Source organism: Amphibalanus amphitrite, unplaced genomic scaffold, assembly GCF_019059575.1.
Source record: "Amphibalanus amphitrite isolate SeventyFive unplaced genomic scaffold, NRLGWU_Aamphi_draft 000372F_arrow, whole genome shotgun sequence".
NCBI classification, from domain to species: Eukaryota; Metazoa; Arthropoda; class Thecostraca; order Balanomorpha; family Balanidae; genus Amphibalanus; species Amphibalanus amphitrite.
The window spans coordinates 556,653-572,707 of record NW_024881866.1 but is presented as its reverse complement, the minus strand read 5'-3'; the positions used below and the strand labels follow the sequence as shown (position 1 = coordinate 572,707).

Sequence of the window (16,055 nt, the reverse complement as noted above, 5' to 3'; positions counted from 1 at the left end):
CAAACAGACAACTACAGGACGGCCGACTGGCGGGCTGACAGACAACTACAGGATGGCCGCCTGGCGGGCAGACAGACAACTACAGGATGATCGCCTGGCGGGCAAACAAACAACTACAGGATGGCCGCCTGGGGGGGCAAACAAACAACTACTGGCCGCCTGGCGGGCAAACAAACAGCTACAGGATGGCCGCCTGGCGGGCAGACAGACAACTATAGGACGGCGTACTGAAAGTTTCGCATTTCTATCCCTATGTGTGCCTGGCGATACCCGAGTACCTACAACCAGGCACATAGCCAATGGAGGGACGACATGGTCAGCCGACTCTCCCTGGAGATGGACCACTTTTATTTATTTTTATTATTTTTTTTTTTTTGTAAATGAAAATGTGGTCCCCTCCCGAAAAATAGTGGGCCGAATCCAGGGACTTTTCGGGTTTTGGAGGGGGTATACCCTGGGCTCCGGCAAACTACAACCCCAATGAAAAACAAAAAGTTCCACCTCTGGTTGCGGGAGCTGCCAATGAGTACATGAATCGAAATACAGCCACGTGTCATGAAACAACGGGGGTCATAATGCGATGCTGACTACAAAATGCGAGTACAGACAGCAGGCATGTTCATGCGTACGCCCCTACCTAATGAGGGCTAGACCTAGACCATACAACACTAACGCGAACCCGCTGCCCTGGCCACTCGTGCCGAACGCCTCAGCGGAGGGGTGGTCATCTGTGACGATGGTGAGGGCGTCGGCGGAGCGTGCTCTCGCAGAGCAGGTCTGTCGGATGCCTCCAGAGCCAAGGTCATCCTGTAGGGGTTTATAGCAGCCGGCAGCTGCTGCCACCTAGCGGCACGGCCCGGAACTTGTCGGTGCGCGCCGGCAGGGTATCGCGCCGGCGCGACCGGCGCGGCAGTCGGCTTGCGGACCGCGAGCCGGAAGGACAGGGAGGGGGGGTGTCGACGGATGTGTAAATAGTGTTGTGTAAAAGTGAAAATACAGAAGAAACGTTACAAATTGGTGCGGTCGGTAGGACGCCACGACCGAAAAACCGGAGCTGGTGAGCCAGAATCACGGTAAGGTAGCTGCGACCGGCATTTTGATCGATGTTTTCGGCGGAATAGGATATCGTATAGTGTAAATATTACGATCGGTTATTATCAGTTTGAGTGAGAGATGGATCCCAGGTTGATTTTTATGTCAAAGGCTAAACCCTTTACCGGTGCAAATGGGCAGGAATGGCGCCGCTGGCTGACCCGTTTCGAGGCACAAACTGTTACCTGGTCTGCCGCGGAACGTCTGCAGTGTTCATAGACCCGGGAACAGGGGAGGGGGGTGCAGCAGCGGCGCTTGCCCCCCCCCCCCCAACTTGGGATCCGAGGGGGCGGCGCCCCCTCAACATTGAGGCAGCGAGAAAAGGTCTTTCCTCCCTTTTCCGGACTTCTTTCCTTCTTGTTTCCTTTATACCTACATCTAAACATCAACACACGGCATTTTTCTTGCCATCTGAATGGTTTCTGCTGATACAGTATCGATTTGACAACATCTGCTATTGTCATCCCGCTTTGATTTGGGCCTGACCTTGGCCATAAGCTTGGCAGGCCAGTTTTATACTGGACCATTTTGAGTCAACTTTGAGAAATGCATAACGTACAACGGTGGTAAAATCGTTGCTATAGTTATAACACAGTTTACCCGCTCCGGGTGTGAGGGCTAGGGGTGTGGGGCAATGAGTGCACTGTCGTGGCGCCCTCTGTATGGGATGGGATGCATGGGATACATTAGAGGGCCGGTATGGGATTAAAGCTCAGCGACACTAAGGGCTTGTGGTGCCTTCGGTTATCGGCAGCACCCTCAGAATCACCGGCGTAGGGCCCTCAGAGCCGCCGGTAAGGGGCCTTTAGAGGCACCGGTGTGGGGCCTTCATGCAGGTGCCGGTGTGGGCGCTCAGAGGTGCTAGTGTGATTCTCTCAGAGGCGCCGATGAGGGTCCTTACAGGCGTTGCTGTGGGCCCTCATAGACGCTGGTGTGGAGCCGTTACAGACGGGCATGGGGGCTTTAGAGCTGCTGACGCGAACTCTCTACATTCTACAAGGCGGCAGGGGGTCTCAGTGACCGGCAAGGGTTCCTTAGGCCGGCAGAAGAAGTCCTGTGGGGTCCTTAGAGACCGGCATGGTACTGTCAGACGCCGGTGGGGCCCTCAGACTCACCGGTGTGGGACCCTCAAAAGTCACCAGTGGGTGGCCTTCAGATGCACAGGTGTTGGTTGGGTCCTCAGAGCCGCCGATACAGGGCTTAATTTTAATAGGCACTGGTGTAGGCACTCAGAGTTGGGGGTGTGAAACCCTCAGAGACACCCACTGGCGGTCGCAGCCGTTAGCTAAAGGGGGGGGGGCAAAGTGAAACCCGCGGAACATAACATTTATCCGTCAACCGGGGGGAGGGGATCAGCTAAGTTTTCAAGTGTGTAGCAAAGTCGACGCCACGAAGTGCCGCGCAGTTGGCATTTCTTATGTTACATCCATCTCATTCTTGCGAGACTTACTTTCAAAATGTTGCTGTCGTTGACTTTAAATTGTCCTTGATGATCATTCTGTCATTTTGAAAGTTTAGGGTCACATCAAATTATGATAGCCTTAGCATATTGTGATGCAATTTTATAACCTACCGAAATAAAGCATCCTACGAAAAAGGAAAATATTGAATATAAAGGAAATATAACAGCCTTTGAAAAAAAAACAATTTTTGCCAGAATGATCAAAATTTTATTTCCAATCGCATGGCGTTTAAAAAGAAAATTATCTCTTGCGTGACCGATTTTTTTCAATTTCTTTGTAACTAAAACTGTCTCAAATAGCCCCACCCTATGGGGCTATTTGAGACAGTCTTAAACTAAAAAAAAAATATCCCTAAACATTATTGCTAGCTGAGCCAAAATGCACCTATATGAAAAAGCTCACAAAGAACTACATCTATATTACTATTTGAGGAGGGTGCGTCTGTCCGTTACCGAGGTCCCGACTTGGTCGTGCTTTGCGTGGACTACAGGCCAGACCGTTGCACCTAGCCCGGTGAAATTTGCACAACTTATAGATCAAGGATGCGCGACGTGCCTTTGAGGGGTCTCAGCTCGATCGGATTGGTAGGGAGCGCGTGGACTACAGGCCAGACCGTTGCACCTAGCCCGGTGAAATTTGCACAACTTATAGATCAAGGATGCGCGACGTGCCTTTGAGGGGTCTCAGCTCGATCGGATTGGTAGGGAGCGCGTGGCGCGTGCTCAAAAAGTGCAAATTCGCGCCATAGACTTTACATGTATAAATCGGCGTGCGAAATCGGGCGAAAACGGTTAATTTTGGCCGACACGGGTCCAGTTCCCGTGCAATATCTTGGTGACCAGGGGTACGACCGGCACGGGGAAAACAACATCGTGTACAGAATTGAACGGGCTATTGAATGGTGTGCAATGCAGAGGATAGCACGCCCCACGTGCACCGGGGAGGGCACTTTTGTTGAAAAATTGCGGTTTTTGGCGGATTTTGGAATTGATTTTATTTTTAGGTGACCGTTAAACAGAGCGAGTTGGAACAACGCCTGTTGGCAAGAGAAATGTACCGCCTCTCATATAAAAATTGTGAATAGCTAATTGATCGACGCCAAGGTGGTACAAATTGCTAGAGAAAATGGTGTTTGTCGATGATGTGCCACTTTATTAGTTACACGGGTTTTGCTGCATAACCTGATACGTTTGGCAATTGAAAATGGCACCGTTGGAAAGAGCATTCAATTCTGTTCAAGATTCACTCTTCATGTTTGCATGATGAGCAACAGTATTCTTAAAAATGTAAATGTTCCAAACCATTACATTGTCATTTTTAGCGAAATTCAGCGATGGCCCTCAAAAGACTTCACGCCAGTTTTCGAATCATTCTTAAGTAGAACGCATGATAATACGACACGGGCACCTCGATGCGATGTATCTTTTTGTTTTATTACAAAATGCTTGGCCGTCAAAAAGCAATCGAACGAAATGGATACCAACCAAACCGACACAGACCAACCCAATACCCACGGGTCAAAAATAACCCTTCTTCGCGTTGCGGAGCACGCGGGTAACCCTAGTTTTTGCTATTTACATGCTATAAGAAATATGAACCGTCTTAATGGGAGAGACCAAAAACTTTAACCCGGCAGGCGGTGGGCCTACCAGCCACCTTCCGCGCGGTGGGGGGGGGGGCATTTTTTGCCCCCCCCCCCCCGTATCTCCGAAACTACTGGACGGATCCGGAAAAATTCAAACGGCGTTCGATAGCCCTGTCAAATTTGTCGAAGAAACCAAATTTCATTGACCTCGGGGTCACCGGTGACGTCACAGGTCAGGTCAAAGATAAAATGTTTCACCGTTCACGGGGCTTCTAGGGAAAGCGCTATAACACCGATTAAAACGCATTTTGTCGAAAATCAGTGATGAGGCGTCAGTTGTCTAGTACATATGTTGCTATTAGAGGTCACCGGTCATACCAGGTCAGGTCACAGGTCAGGTCACCAAAGGTCACCAAGGGTCACCACATGAGCCCAACTTTACTAAGGTTATGTGATGCATGTTTTATGGCCAGTTTTTCATTTCCAACTCAATGGTGTTGGTTATAAGACCATCAGGTACGGTTTAGGTCACTTTCTGGTGGAGGTCAGGTCAAGGTCAGGTCAAAAAAGGTCAAATTTCAAAGTTGATATTTTTGCATAAAATGGGTATTGATTCGATGTAGCTCGTCACGGGGAGTCTAATGGTGGTCTTTGTTTTGCGCTACGAGGTCTAGAATCGCTAAAAATTGAGTTTGAAAATTTGACGTCATCAATTTTGAACAGTTTTTTTCGCTATAACTTGGCCAAAAAAGAGGTATCGATCTCAAATTTGGTATGCAGATAGAAGGCGGTAGGGACTATCACATATTTTCCGGTTTTTCCGAAATTCAAGAAACTTTTTTGGATTTTTTGGCTATTATATTCAAAAAATTTATTTTTTATTTTTGGGGGTCAAAATAAAAAAAAATCGAAAAAGCGAAATAGCAGTTTTGTAGTCCTTTTGATTCTACACCTTTTTATGTCTGAAACATTTTTCTGTATCTCTAAAGCTGTAGGCCTGACAGCTCTTCCCGCGAAACCTTTTTTTTGGGTCGAAAATGGCAAAAATGACGTCACTCTGACGTCATTAGCGGCCAACCTATCATAGCCTTTGGAAAAATTTTTGGTCACCATGTGCGCTAGCTGCTCCCGGGAGGGTAGGATGTTTCGATTTCATCCCATCGGCAGAAGCAATCGCTCTGCTTGACATTTTGAGGAAATATTTACTTACAAGAAGTATAAAACGCAAACAATAATATGGACAGCACCTAGAGTCTGGAATAAAATTATAACCCCTCTGTTTCCTCAAATTCAATCAATTCCTCCTTCCAAACATACAGTGAAAAAGATTGTAAAGGTGCGGTTAATTAGTCAATACTGAGTATTGATAGCCGCACTAATTACACATGATGTTGTATAGGAGCGTTTAATTAGTCAATACTTAGTATTGATAGCCGCACTAATTACACATGATGTACTCGACTCTAAATTTACCGTACCAAGTCTATGGTAATGAATATTTATATTAATATATGTATGCAACTGTATGTAATGTATGTAGTATGTATGTATGTGTGTGCATGTACATTGTAGGTACATGTATTGAGTGTATTGCCACCTCTTCCGTTGGACAGTCTGGGACCTTGGAGTGCCCAGCAACAAGCCTCGCTTCGTTGGGTGCTCTGGGGCCCCGGACTACCCTACTGCTGACATATGCCGAATGTGACCAGAGTTTGATGATGATTTGGCTATAAATGTGAATCCCCCTCAAATTAACCCCCCCCCCCTGCGGTTTTTCGCAGATATCTCAAAAACGACGGCACGGAGCGCCACCGTTTTTGGCACACCTGTTCGTGCATCTTTTTCGCACATATTGTAAAAAATTTCAGACCCAGGTCACCTTGGGTCAGGTCACCAGATCACGCCAAGTGACCTCACCTCAGAAAAAAATAAGAATGCTCGTCATAGCTACACCGACTAATTGATTGCCTTGAAACTTTCAGCGATTGATAAGAACAACATTATCTATAAAATGTATGTCTCGGAATTTTGATATCGGTGACCTAAGGTCAGGTCAATTTTGCGGCCTCTCCATTATAAATCAATGGGAGAAAATTGAAAACCGTCTTTTTTGCACGAAAGCTATTCTAGACACTCTCAAACATCGAGATGTAGGTAAAATTGACACACTGAACCGGAAAATGGCAGCTGTGACCCCTCGTTATGTCCCCGAGGTCATCTCAGGTCACGAACAGAATCTACCAGTTTTTCACTAATAACTTCTGATAAAGGCGTGCTAGAGCGTTGGAAACGCCTGAGATTTGTTCGGCTCGACGTTGCGGATCGACTGATATGCAACATGACCTTTACCGGTCAGGTCATGACCTTGACTTGAGGTCAAATTTTCAAGTTGACCTTTCAAGGTCAAATTGTAGTTCATTCGACGCGTATCGACGAGAGGAACACGATTCTGGCAAAAGTAATGTCATGGCTCTTTTGAGTCAAAAGTTATTGCCGAAAAAACGTTTTTCCTAAAAACGGCTATTTGAGTTTTTGCCCTCTGGAGGCTAAACTGTTGACCTGAGGTCAAATCTGAGAACATTACTCAGAAAGGTCTGTAAAAGGGCTATCGAATGCGCTTTCCTGCGGCGCTGTAGCTCTATTGGTTCCCGAGATAGCCGTCGGCAGTTTCCAAAATGTTGAAATATTCAACATTTTACCTTTGGTGACCTCTGGTGACCTGACCTTTGACCTGACTCAAAAAATGACCGAAGTGTTTTCGTCCCTATTTTGGACGTTTTTTTCGATTGACGCTTACGGCGTGTCGCTACGTGGCCCAGGAGCCGAGTTAGAAGGGGGGTGTTCAGACCCCCCGGCCCGGCGCGGAATCTCAGAGCACCGGCCCGGCGCGGGTTAATGTATCACGACAATAGCAGGGGACATAAGAATTATTCACCCTCTTTGATATTTACAATGTTTTGACACCAGAATATTTTTTGAAAGCAGCAAACATAAAACATGCCATCACCAGTCAACTGTTGCCGAACTGAGATTGGCAAATTTTTGTGCAGTTACCAAGGAAGGCTTCCGCTTTACGCCAATAACATTAATTTCCAGGTTTGATTATTTGTTTCGCCGCTAGAGGGGATGGGGCGTCTTTCCCACCTTGGGCATCTTAGCCCACTCTCTCCTACGTATAACCGTTGATAAGCGTATTGCTGCTTGCCTGTGACGATACTAGAGGCTCACCGGGGCAGTGGACACCAGCATGGTGACGTCATTGTGGCGTCATTATGACGTTGGTGACGTGATTATGACGTCATTATGACATCACTGGGGCTCACCTGCCACCAGGGCCCTGTTTCACCGCCCGACGCTGCGCGCGCTGCAGCGCGCTGGGAGCTGAGGCGTACCCCTGACGTCACTCGAATGACGTTGCGTGCGATCCGTTAGCTAATGATGAATCGCGTTTAGAACAGAGGTCCTAAAGGAAAAAGTACAAAGAGAAGAGGCTTGAGTGCGGATACTGCTAGCGTGCTGATGGCGCTAACGCCGCGGCGCGCCAGCGTCTTGCGATGACGTCATAGCTTAGCGTCAGAGTGAAGTTTGTTGATATTGCCATTGAAACCCAACGCGCTGACGCGCGCAACGCACTGCAGCGCTCTGCCGTGAAACACAACGGGGCGGGCACGCTGCCAGCGCATTTCTCGAGATGACATCACACTTGTGGTAGTGTTGGAGCAAGGGGCTTGTTGATGTCTCCATGGAAACCCAAATTGCCACGTGTGCTGGTGGCGTGCCGTTGAAACACCGCCCTGGTCACTGGTCAGTGGACACCAGCGTGGTGAGTGGTGACGTCATTGTGACGTCAATGTGACGACACTCACCTGGTCAGTGGACACCAGCGTGCTGCCCGAGTTGGCCTGAATCGGCAGCTCCCCAGCACGCTATAACAGAGGGAGAGCGACTCTTTACATACGGGATCTCACGATATACCTCAGCTCCCCAGCACGCTATAACAGAGGGAGAGCGGGATCTCACGATACACCAGATGGGGGAGGGGGGGGGGTGTGACTCGGTATAACCGGGAGGAAGTTTCTTACCCCCGGGGGTCCCAGTTACACATTCCTCCATATTTTGGCATCTCTCTCTCTCTCTCTCTCTCTCTCTCTCTCTCTCTCTCTCTCTCTCTCTCTCTCTCTCTCTCTCTCTCTCTCTCTCTCTCTCTCTCTCTCTCTCTCTCTCTCTCTCTCTCTCTCTCTCCTCTCCCTCTCCCTCCCCCTCGCTGGCTCTCCGGCCCGCCCCGTACCTCTGCCGTGGCGGTGACCTGGTTGGTGCCGAAGCTAAATCCCCCGCCGCCCTGGATTCCGGTACTGGCGGCCACCAGCTGGGCGCCGCCGCGGCCCGCCAGCACGTTGGTGACGCCCGTACCAACCGCTGCCCGAGGGCACAGAGGTCACAGGTCAGCGGCACAGAGGTCACAGGTCAGCGGCACAGAGGTCACAGGTCAGTGGGCACAGAGATCACAGGGCAGCGAGCACAGAGGTCACAGGGCGTAGAGGTCACAGGGCGCAGAGATCACAGGGCACACAGGTCACAGGACAACGGATACAGAGGTCACAGGGCAGAGGTGGGTGGTCAGAGGTCACAGGTCAGAGGGCAGAGGTCAGAGGTCAACGGACAAGTTAGAGGGCAGAGAGGTCAGCGAGGGACCCCTCGCGTTTTACAGGGTTGGGCAGATAAATTGGGACAAAATACATGTTTGCATTTAGAACGCCGTAGCTTAGAAATTTGTAAGCATAGGCATTTCAAATTTGGATCACATATTGTCACACCAATTTTACACATTTATCACCAAATATGGTCACCGTGGTCCACCTGCATCAGTCCTTATCGGTGCCTGGACTGGCCGCAAGCGCGGCGAGATCTTCCGTCTGAAATGGCTCGTAATTGTAGCCAACTGGCACTGCTGAGGCTCACCACAGTCACATGGGGATTGGGGACGTTCGTTAGACTCACCCGCAAAAACGCCCCAGCAACCAGAACTTGTGTGGTTGCTGTGTGTGGGCTGAGGTTTACTGAGGAAGGGGGCATTTCCCTTGGGTACAGTTTGCGGGATCCTCCGTTTCAGGAGATTTTGTATTTAATTATTTTTTTACTGTACCTATGCCGGGGAGCTGACTCCTCAAAGAGCATCACTCCATGCAGGATGTTGCCTTCTTCCATCTTGTTGATTCGAACTGCCGGAATAATGGTTAGGTCCCCTGTAATGATGAACCCCCTCCCGATTCCGTAAAATAAGGGGGCCCCAAGTGCCCGTCAGAAGTCATCGAGTGGAATGCTATCACCGATGTCTGCTGTATGCTTTTTGGAACTAAGATCACGTCTTCTGAGCTGGTTGCTATCTGCTCAACCCTGTAGAAGGCTAGAAGCCGGAGGTATCAGGAGTCAGGACTCAGGGGTCTGAGATGCCAGTGGCATCAGAGGTCAGAAGTCCACTTTCTCGGATGTCGCTGGTCCCAGAGGCCAGCGATCTCAGAGGTCAGCAGTCCCAGAGGTCAGCGATCTCAGATGTCGCTGGTCCCAGAGGTCAGCGATCTCAGAGGTCAGCAGTCCCAGAGGTCAGTGGTCCCAGATGTCGCTGGTCCCAGAGGTCAGTGGTCCCAGATGTCGTTGGTCCCAGAGGTATCAGAGTTCAGACCCATCAGAGGTCACTCGAGACTCAGAAGTTCAATGAGAGCAGTGGTGCAAGGTCACGTGACCAGCGCCGAGCCAGAGAGACGGGTTTCCTGTCAATATATCATATTTTAAAAGTTCCTGCCGACCAATGTACAGGCTCTACAGAGAGCTCGCCTATTATTTCTGTTGTGTCACTATTTCCCGGCAGGATTGATTGGAAGTTGGAGCTGCTCTGAGGTAACTTTGTGTTACGCAATTTTCATGCAATATTCACGACATTTTTAACTAGTGAGCTCGTGACTTAATGTTAACCCGCGCCCCGCTGGGGGGCAGAATCTCCCCCCCCCCTCTCCCGTTTTTCGTCAATAACGTCCAAAAGCGTTAACCCGCGCCCCGTAGGGGGGGGGGGAGGGCGAAACGGTCGCCTGTCCTTTTCCGTGGATATCTCCTAAACGGCTGCAGATACCGCCACCAAACTTTCAGAACCCCTCCGAGCATCAATTTTACACATTTTATCTTTATTATGTGACAAGCTATTGGCACAAACGTCATTTGACCTCAGTTGACCTCATTTGACCTGACCCTTAGATAAATACACCAAACAAAGAAAAACCAAGTGAAATAATGTTAACCCGCACCCGTCTGAAGGTGCTCTGAGATTCCGCGTCGGGCCGGGGGGGGGGGGTGTCTGAACACCCCCCTTCTAACTCGGCTCCTCGGGTCAGGTCAAAGGTCAGGTCACCAGAGGTCACCAAAGGTAAAATGTTGACTATTTCAACATTTTGGAAACTGCCAACGGCTATCTCGGGAACTGATAGAGCTACAGCGCCGCGGAAAAGCGCATTCGATAGCCTTTTGACAGAACTTTCTGAATAATGTTCTCAAATTTGACCTCAGGTCAACGGCTTAGCCACCAGAGGGCAAAAACTCCAAAAATAGCCGTTTTTACAAAAAAGTGTTTTTTCGGCAATAACTTTTGACTCAAAAGAGCCATGACATTACTTTTGCCAGCATCGTGTTCCTCTCGGCGAGACTCGTCGAATGAACTATACGTGGGGTGAATGAAAAGTTTTGAGCCAACATAGTTACAGGTGACGCAGATTAATGAATCTTTGCTCACATATTTTGCCACTATTTATGTGGGGACACCAAATTGTGAAGCCCTAGCACTTTTTCCTCACTTTTTAACCGCCTCGAATAATGTTATTTTGGGAAAGTGCTCCCGGTGCCAATGACGTCATCATTTTTTGTGAAGCATCATCCAGTCAGTTTTTTTTCTTTAGGTTTAGAAAGAAATAAACACCCTAAGGATGCCAATGCTGGTCAAAAGATTTAATTTGGGATAAATTGGAAGGTTTAGTACTTGATTTTTTACATTGCAACCAGTGAAAAATACCCCAAAGCATTGGCCTGGTGAAACATGGCCAATTTTGTCAGCATTGCCGTTCTGATCTTCCTGATTTTCTAACAAAGGTGCATCAGTGGGTCATCTTAGTAATGTCCAATTACAGTAAGACCCTTTGAAAGGAAGTGCAATTGCAAGACATATCATTTATTTCCCCAATTGCAGAACACTTTCCTCCCTGTTGTGACTCTGACACTTCATTTTTTTCAGATTAGAGTAGAGACGTGCTTTCACTGACTCCACTGTTCTTTCGATTCTGGATTGAAGTGAAACACCCACAGTTTATCAGCAATAGCGAAAAGTGACTATAAGTTCTCAGAATCTGCTTCAACTAGCGCCAGATGTCAGTACACATCTCTCGTCGTGCTCTGCAGCAAAAAGCCGAGAGGCCCAATGAGCAGAGACCTTTATCATGTCATACCCTTTGGTAAGAATGTCGCCAGCTTGCTCCTGGGAGATGTTCATTCTTACCGCTATCTGATGAGGTCACAGTCTTGGATCCAGCATCCCCACCCCTAGAGCAGGGTCAGTGTTTTCGGATTTTGACACATTCTACGGCATTTTTGATATTTGTTCATCTTGGACGCTGTTCCTGCCTTGCTTGAAATGAGCAGCTCAAACCTTAGCAGTGCCATATGATGGGATACAGCCAATAAGTTTATTTTCATATCCTTTTTAATTTCGGATGAAGGCATGCCTTTCAAATCGCAATACTTTATAAAAGCGCGGTTCTCGATTTTCTCCCTCTCACCGAACGCGGAATCTTCTTCACTTAAACGGGCTCTAAAAACGAAACAAAAGGACTATACTCTGTTCCGTTTCAAGTTTGCAGCCGAAGTCACGGACGTATAAATAAACTGGACTGACGATCCCAATGGACCTCCTATGGAAGATAGTGAAGCCGACAAGGCGCCATTTTACGTTGCCAAAAACCCGTGCTCTGAAAGGTCATCGAACCATTACAATTGGAATTGCGTCTAAACGGATGATCGGATCGAGATGCTGGTGGTACCGTTCGATGGGCAATGCTTTGAGGCAGGTGATGATGCATGTCACAGGTCATTCGGTGTCACGTGGCGCGTGCCACGTGTCGACAAAGTCGGGAAGGGCAAAAACATTTAAGCGACGCTCCAAATTAAACGGTGCGCGGCACAGGTGCGAAATTCACAGGTCACATGTCCCGGTGTTTGACCATTAACATATGGTATGCTCGGCAGCAGGGGGTGCGGAATGCACGCGTCAGGGGCGAAAAACATGTTTTGACAGGGTTGGCAGGGGGTGGCAAAAACTGGTTTTTGCCAGTGGTTTTAACCGGTTTAAACCGGCTGGCAGAAACCCTTGGTGGCAAAAACTGGCAAAAACTGGCTAAAACTCAGGTGGCTAAAGCTACATCTTTTCTAGCAAGGAATGGCTTTGAAATGTACTTATGCATTTCTGGATATTATAGAGGCGCACTAAACATTCTGAACTTTGCCTCATTACTTATCCCTGCTTAAAATGTATATGCATTTCGGTAGACATCCACCACCCTAATGCATTTCCATGTATAGGGGAGAGTGGGGCAAAGCGGCCACGGTAAGTAAGGTGCCGTGCGGTGCCGTGTGCATGTCAGCGGCAGATACCCCTTCGCACCTCTTATTGTGCAGGACTCACCCTTGCACTGGCTCATTTGTGATCCCAAAAGGTGGCTTACTGGTTCCTTATGGAAAGCCCATGAAAATGTTTTTGAGTTATGAACCACTTCAATGGTCAACGTCACTACTGTTTGAAAGCATAAAGCTTTCACTGAATTCTCCTTAAAATGTTTCTTGTTCAAATCCATGTTTAGGCATTGCATCGTGATGGTTTTTAGTTTTTGCTAGTTTTTGCCACTTTTTGCCGGTTAAAACCGGTTGAACCGGCAAATGGCATAAACTAGTTTTTGCCGGCAAAAATGCCAACCCTGTGTTTTGAGGATGCATCCTCCGATTCCGGAAAACCTTGACCTAGGCACACCAAATTTGGCACACTGACACTACTGGACAAGCGCTTTAAGGTGTTGTGCAAATAGATGTGCTGGGGTACACGGTGCACGTGCTGTGCACGTACAAACCTTTTGATGTGACACTCTGTGTCACATATACGGGCAGAGCGGGTAGCGCTAGCAAGCTCAAAGTGCTAAATTTACACAGGCCACCCGGAATGCATTCCCGCATAGTTATTGAGCATATCCATCTCCTGGTGGACCCCAAAGGTGCGCTCTGCACGTGCAAAAAATTATCCGCGCCGGGCGGTGGGGATGCTTGGACAGGGACACCCCTTGTAGGTTTATGTAAATATCTCGAAAACGGCGTTGTGGAGCGCCGCCGTTTTTAGCACACCCTTTCATGAATATTTTTCACACATGCTGCATAACTTTCAGACCCAGGTCACTCAAGGTTAGATCCTCCCCGTTCCGCCACCTATGGTCGATGATGACGACAACAACAACGTTCATCGGTCCCCCTGGTCGGCTCACCATTTAGGTGCTGATCCATTTGAAAATGGGAGATGATATCACTTTTGCCTACTCCAGTAGGTACCAATCACCCTCACGTGAGGCAAAGGACACAAAACATAGACGAGCGGTGTCGCCTGAAGTTCGTAATGTGCTGGTAATAGCTTGGAAGTACCACGGTTTGATAAACAAATCACCAATTATCTCAAAGCAAGAATTGAGAGTAACCGCAGATTGTTTGATACGGTCTTTAAAACGGCAAACAATTTCTTTTGTCAAATTCGGGCTCCAAAACTTTTAGCTACCCAGCAACGCAAATTTACGCTACCATCGCCCGGTAGCGCAGCGCAGCATAGGCATCTTTGTTTGCACGTTGTTTGCGCCTGTAGTGATACTGTACCGCAATAACCATTATCTTCATCTTTCACCCATAGATGGCAGTAGCAGAGCGCCTGCATCTATGCTGTGCCGCAGTGCTTTTACAATACGAACTGAGCATTGAACAAGCGCGGTGTAATACGATTGTGTGGTGGCCTGGACCGGTGACCGCGGCCAAGAAGAAATGGTTCTAACTTGACTGAGTAGCGGTAAATCAGCATCTGATATTAAGTTATTATTACGAGACCATGTTTGGCCGGAATTGTGATTCGGCGTACGTCGGCGCGCACTAGCCGCGCGTTTGCTGTCTTTTCGTGGTTTCAAGCGTTCAAACATGTTATATGATGTTGGTCACATGCAATATGGTGGGTGTCAAGGTCACTTGAAAATTAGGTCAAGGTCACTGATTTTAATGACCTTGGTTCACCTTTTCGAGTTTTAAATGTTTCTAGGACAGTTTTTGGAGCTGATTTCGAATTTAGCATTCAGTTTAACATTTAAGAAGTTAGGTATAGTTTTAGTGCCTTCGTAACATGTTACGACGCCATCTGTGGCGGTTGACACCTACTATGGATAAGCTACTTTTCTATGGATAATTGATACTTTACTATGGATAAGATACTCTACGTATACCTATATGGTGCTCTTAGTAATCGCCGCCAACATCTTAGACCGATTGTTCAGTATGTGTAGCTATGACGGGCATTATAACTTTTCCTAACGTAAGGCAACTTGGACGTAACCTGGTGACCTAACCTTGAGTGACCTGGGTCTGAAAGTTATGCAGCATGTGTGAAAAAGATTCATGAAAGGGTGTGCTAAAAACGGCGGCGCTCCACAACGCCGTTTTCGAGATATTTACATAAACCTACAAGGGGTGTCCAAGCATCCCCACCGCCCGGCGCGGATCATTTTTTGCACGAGCAGAGCGCACCTTTGGGGTCCACCAGGAGATAGATATGCTCAATAACTATGCTGGAATGCATTCTGGGTGGCCTGTGTAAATTTGGCACTTTGAGCTTGCTAGCGCTACCCGCTCTGCCCGTATATGTGACAGAGTGCCACATCAAAAGGTTTGCACGTGCACAGCACGTGCACCGTGTACCCCAGCACATCTATTTGCACAACACCTTAAAGCGCTCGTCCAGTAGTGTCAGTGTGCCAAATTTGGTGTGCCTAGGTCAAGGTTTTCCGGAATCGGAGGATGCATCCTCAAAACATGTTTTTCGCCCCTGACGCGTGCATTCCGCACCCCCTGCTGCCGAGCATACCATATGTTAATGGTCAAACACCGGGACATGTGACCTGTGAATTTCGCACCTGTGCCGCGCACCGTTTAATTTGGAGCGTCGCTTAAATGTTTTTGCCCTTCCCGACTTTGTCGACACGTGGCACGCGCCACGTGACACCGAATGACCTGTGACATGCATCATCACCTGCCTCAAAGCATTACCCGTCGAACGGTACCACCAGCATCTCGATCCGATCATCCGTTTAGACGCAATTCCAATTGTAATGGTTCGATGACCTTTCAGAGCACGGGTTTTGGCAACGTAAGATGGCGCCTTGTCGGCTTCACCTGAATAGAGGTGGTTGCGGGTCCAGTTTAATTATACGTCCGTGGTATACACACATACAAATAGTGGCAAAACATGTGACCAAATTTCCATTGACCTGCGTCACCTGTAACTGTGTTAGGTTCAAAACTTTTCATTCAACCCACGTAAGTTTAAAAAATTTATTTGAAATGTTATGAAAAAAATGAAATGAAAGAAATGAAAGAAAAAAAAATTAAATGAAATTTTAACTTATTTGAAAAATTAAACAAACACCATACCCTGATTTAATTTACTGCATGCCGGGGAGCTGACTCCTCAAAGAGCATCACTCCATGCAGGATGTTGCCTTCTTCCATCTCGAACCATTATTCCGGCATGCCGGAATAATGGTTAGGTACCCTGTAATGGTGAACCCCCTCCCGAGTCCCGAGTCCGTAAA

General features: G+C 48.0%; 1 protein-coding gene across 1 annotated transcript in view; it reads right to left on the bottom strand.

Annotated features, from left to right (window-relative positions):
- Positions 1–16,055, bottom strand: part of LOC122389796 — a 34,189-nt gene that overhangs the window by 6,440 nt on the left and 11,694 nt on the right. The window contains exons 3-4 of the mRNA XM_043382194.1: positions 8,429–8,556; positions 8,007–8,066 (exon numbers count right to left, since the gene is read on the bottom strand). Of these exons, the coding sequence (XP_043238129.1) occupies positions 8,007–8,066; positions 8,429–8,556 (188 nt within the window). The remainder of the gene's footprint in view (positions 1–8,006; positions 8,067–8,428; positions 8,557–16,055) is intronic.